This window comes from Borostomias antarcticus (assembly GCF_949987555.1).
Source record: "Borostomias antarcticus genome assembly, chromosome: 29".
In the NCBI taxonomy this organism is placed as follows: domain Eukaryota; kingdom Metazoa; phylum Chordata; class Actinopteri; order Stomiiformes; family Stomiidae; genus Borostomias; species Borostomias antarcticus.
The window spans coordinates 2,820,571-2,825,570 of NC_140262.1; the positions used below are offsets into that span (position 1 = coordinate 2,820,571).

Below are 5,000 nucleotides of genomic sequence, written 5' to 3' on the forward strand. Positions count from 1 at the left end.
CATCCATGGAACAATGAGCTTTGAAGTAGGCGAGCGAACGGAGCACACAGTCAGCAGCTGGGAGGAGAGGCCTGTAGGCTATAACTAGTGGCTACATAAATGATTGGCTACTGTATAATAGTAGAGACGCTGCTAGTTCCACTCACTCACAGGGTGAAGCTGCAGTGACTCAACACTATGTAGCTGTGGCATTCTACTCTGTGTGACCTTGGTTTGACAGCAATAAACTGACAACTAGCCAACAGATTTATATGGAAGTGCCTCAAGTCTAGCCTAAGCACCGGAGAGACAATGGCCCAGGAACTGGCTGAGCCAGCAACATGTCTGTCATACTTCTACAGTCATTGTAGGCGTCTAGGCGGACACATTTCTGTCATACATTTGCAGTCACGGTAGGACACGGGTTAAGTGTCCCCGGGGCATGTTCTCCTCTGGTATGCTGGGACGTTATCGTGGCCTGCGGGCATGCTTTCTACAGGGAGGGGTGGCTGAGCATGCTTGCTACAGGGAGGGGTGGCTGGGCATGCTTTCTACAGGGAGGGGTGGCTGGGCATGCTTGCTACAGGGAGGGGTGGCTGAGCATGCTTGCTACAGGGAGGGGTGGCTGAGCATGCTTGCTACAGGGAGGGGTGGCTGAGCATGCTTGCTACAGGGAGGGGTGGCTGAGCATGCTTGCTACAGGGAGGGGTGGCTGAGCATGCTTGCTACAGGGAGGGGTGGCTGAGCATGCTTGCTACAGGGAGGGGTGGCTGAGCATGCAGTACAGTAGAATCAGAGATTAGGGCATCAGACACACACTGTCCTTTCTAGTAAACAAGTACCCTAGGAGCAATAACTAAGGAGTAACTAAGGTGTAATAACTAAGGAATCATTGGCTAGCTATCATCATGCCAATGGCACAACAGAATAACTAGCTAGCACTGGATGTTTGTGTTGAAAGGTTAGCACTACTATCTAGCTGGCTGTGCTTCTATAATATCACAACCTTGACCCAGCTAGCACAAAGCCACACCCACTTAATGATGTTTACATTTCTGACAGCTGGCATCAATTGTCAAAAAAGCCCACATAAAAGGGTACAACACACACTGTTATATATTCTGAGCAGGACTGACCTGTATAATAATATCTAGGGTTGATTCTAGCTGGCTAGCAAGCTGCCATACAAACAGTGTAGTCTAGCTAGCTACTTAGCAAGCTAGCTTGGATGCTACTAGCTAACCAGCTAACAAAGGTCTTGCCATGTACCGTTATTCAGCATCACTAAGATGATATTGTACATTTCGTTAAAATACATGTTTCCGTACCGAAGAGTGGGACCCACACATGCGGTGTCGGTGCTCTCAATTTCCTGCAAGATCCGTTCGTGCTCCGTTATACACTCCAGGGTTTCACTGTCCGCCATGTTGGTTGTGTTCTTCCCAGTGATGGTGACACTGCGGGAAAGAGGCTAGTACCACGATCCACCGCTAGGGGGGGTTTGGGCACCTGCCGCAGTGAGGGTCAAACACTGGGGATTGTTATAAAACCCGTTAACTCTCAGTAGGAGCATTTATTTAGGTTATTATTTAGGTTATTTAGGTTATTTAGGTAGGTGGACGAAAGTGGAGGGCTAAATCATTATCGTATAGTGTGGATTAAGAATTCGCAACGGTGGGAGCAAAATTAGGAATTTGGTGTCACTCAACCAACCCAGCCTGGCTTCAGATAAGGAGATCAGTATGATTATGTCATGAACCTGCTCTAAAAAGAGTAATATAGGCAGGTGAACACTTGAAATTAGCCTATAGAACCTAGCTTTCCCATAATGTTTTTCTGGTTATAATAGTTTCGAATTGAATGCGGACATATTGTCAAAATGAGTGTTAGAAAGTGAGAAGAATAATCCACATGTGGTATTCTTTGATCAAAAACCAATCAACAAGTTTAATACAACATATTATGTAGATGTTGACATTTAATTTAGGCCTGTCATACATTACCTATAATCTCTCATTAGTCATTTAAAAATTTGGTATTTTTTTATGATTAATGATAGATCTACTGTACTTGATCAATATCTTGACACTTAATAATTTGATGGAATTCACAATACCTTAAGGTGGTTCCCAGGGGTAGGTCCAGTGATTCAAGCTCAGCAAAAATATTTCCATAAACTTTCTCCTCTCTGCCCTCCTCTTCGGGAACATTTGGTAGAGGTTTTACTTTGTCGTCGGACATTTCTCTACTTCTGAGTTTTTGGACAGTGTATGCCGTGACTGTGGAGTGTGAGTGAGTGTGTGTGTGTGTGTGTGTGTGTGTGTGTGTGTGTGTGTGTGTGTGTGTGTGTGTGTGTGTGTGGTGTATAGTGCTTTTCAGACATCCAGGTCACACACCTACTATGATCAGCAGAAAAAAGGCAACCAAGAAGAATAGGATGACCTTGTGATCTGTAGAACTTTGAATCCAACAAAACTGCGTGCAATTGCTTTTTTGTTAAATATTGCCATGCAGACACCCATTTGACAAACTAAAGAATGTCTCACATGAGTGGCCCATAATAACTCTATTTTTCTGAATTCCTTTCTCTATGTATTTGAACTTCATTCAGTGAGATATTAGCCTTCACTCTGTTTTAGGATATAGTATTATTTACTCAGTAGTTTGGAAAACAAACATTATAGCGGACTAAACTATGCAATACTTTGATATCCACATTTCACTATTTTAGTGTAAACTCTGAAGGACACGGTCTACCATCTCATTAATGATTAATAATTGCATGTTTCTGGTGAGACCATGGTTTTATCCACACTATCTTTGCTGTGGTCTGATTTCCCTTGACTTTATCCCATTCTCATTTAAGCTTTATCTAAACATCTAAACACACATGAGGCCATCGACTTTTCTTAGTCATACACTCCTTTATAACCGTATGGATTGCCCCATCAGTGCCGGAATCTAGTGGCTAGCTGACAACAGCCCCTTAACAAAACTCCTTACTATGAGTTTCCTTATTGCTCTGGCAAAACAAGAAGTGGGTAATGATTGCACACACACACGCACACACACACACACACACACACACACACACACACGCACGCACACACACGCACACACACCAGTTCAGGAAGCTAGTGTCAGGCTCAGGGACATTAGCGGATGGCTGAGCGTCTGGTTAGATGAATGGATTGATGGAAGGTTGGATGGCATGCAGCCGTTCTGCTGACATTTCCCCTACTTCCCTCCCTGAGGTGATTTATCTCACGGATGCAGCCAGTGTCAGTGCTAACCTCACATCAGAGAGAACAAAACCCCCTGTCCAGATAGATGAACAACAGGAGTGCAGAAAGAGTCATGACCGGTCCCCGCGTAGGGACCTTCTCAGTGTACTTGAACTGGTCAGGCTGTGCCATTCTTTCCTCCATGTGTACTTCCTGTCCTTGTTCTGACAGCATCCTGTGTCTCCGCCCACAGTGAAAGGAGTTTCAACCGCACACTGTGGAACTGTTGACCTCATGTAAATTAAACTGAAAGCTACTCTGCCTGTGACGCTGTGATACCCACAGCGAGAGCTCAACTTGTGGAAACTCCTTAGCTCGGCTTGGCGAGCTAAATTCTGACACATTTTATACTGGGAGAACCATTGCATGTCCTCAGGCCTCAGGCAGGTTTAATCATCAAGAGGATTGTGTCCAAACCACCTCTGTTACAGTGGTGTTCCACACTGGTTTATGCATGCAACAAAACACTATTTTAATCCTGACGCCACGTCCGACATTACAGGAAACGTCCAGGATCTGAGTCAAGTCGTCTGAAAAGAACCTTTATTTACTGGTAATGACTCTCTTGGCGTCTCTCCTGGCATCTCTGACAGGACAGGAAAATACAGACTCTCCCATAAATCATAAATCAATTCAACGGTCAAAGATGAAATAGACAGACAGAGAGAGACACAGTTCTAATCGGGTCTAGTCATTGGCAGGAGGATAAGACCAGGGGTCTCTGTGTTTGCAAAGACTTTACTTTGGGAGTAATTGTGTTTCCTGTCAATCCCCGTCGATTAGATTAGCTGGGTTGAAGCACAGAGAGAGGTTGTGCTTGTTGTTTACCTTCAAGAATCAATAGCTCAGCTTTGAAAACTACAAAGAGTCTGGGTAATGAGGATGTAATGTTTTTGGAGTAGCTGATAAATCTGTTTGCATGGCGTGTATCTTAATCTCAACACTGACTGGTTTTGTCCTGTAGAGGGCGGCCAAGGCATCGATTTACTCCCTCCTCCAACTGTGGAGGTGACAAAGAGACTCTCTCTCTCTATATCTCTCCCTCCCCTTCTCTCTCTCTCCCTCTGCCCCTCTGCCGTCTCTCTCTCTCCCTCTCTCTCTCTCTCTCTCTACACGGAGGGCCCTTCTCTGTTGAGTTTTCTCTGAGAGGAACTGTTAGGGTCTTCAAGTGGTTCTTTTCATTGTCTGTCCATCTGACATGGACAGCTATTGCTCTGCACACAAAACCCTTTCAGAGCGTCTGGGCGCCCCTCAGAGCCGGCTAAGTGGGCGGGTTTCTGAGAGGAGCAAGACTTGTTAAGATGGATGTGTACACATCCTCTTCTCCTTCTCGTCCTCCTATACAGAGGTCAAGGTGGGTGCAGCCAGAGTTATTGTACGTCAAGTATGTTAACTTTATCTTAGAGATTGTTATGAGCAAGGGACGTGGAAAGTCAGACTGTCTCAATGTTATACTTATAATGTTATAATTATACTAAGTATAATTCAACTTTTTTGTTGTGTATTGCGTATTTCGGTAGTGTAATAGTCTGAAGGTATGCCCTTTCGTTCTTCTTGTAACATGTTGAGTGAACTGTATTTGTGTCTTAGATCACCCCTAGTCTGTCTTTGTTGTGAAATGGCCCTTCTGTCATGGCTGGCTGCTGCGTTCATTTAGAAAGAGGAAGTGAAAGACCTCACTTTGAGAACCCACACGCTTGCGACACACACAGACCGACACACACACACACACACGCA

The 5,000-nt window shown here is 44.8% G+C and overlaps 1 protein-coding gene across 2 annotated transcripts in view; it reads right to left on the reverse strand.

Annotated features, from left to right (window-relative positions):
* Nucleotides 1–1,418, reverse strand: part of exoc6 (exocyst complex component 6) — a 40,655-nt gene extending 39,237 nt beyond the window's left edge. For both annotated transcript variants that reach the window (XM_084459805.1, XM_084459804.1), the window contains exon 1: nt 1,308–1,418. In XM_084459805.1, coding sequence (XP_084315931.1) covers nt 1,308–1,405 — 98 coding nt within the window. In that variant the 5' untranslated portion in view covers nt 1,406–1,418. The remainder of the gene's footprint in view (nt 1–1,307) is intronic.
* Nucleotides 1,419–5,000: the final 3,582 nt, after the last annotated feature.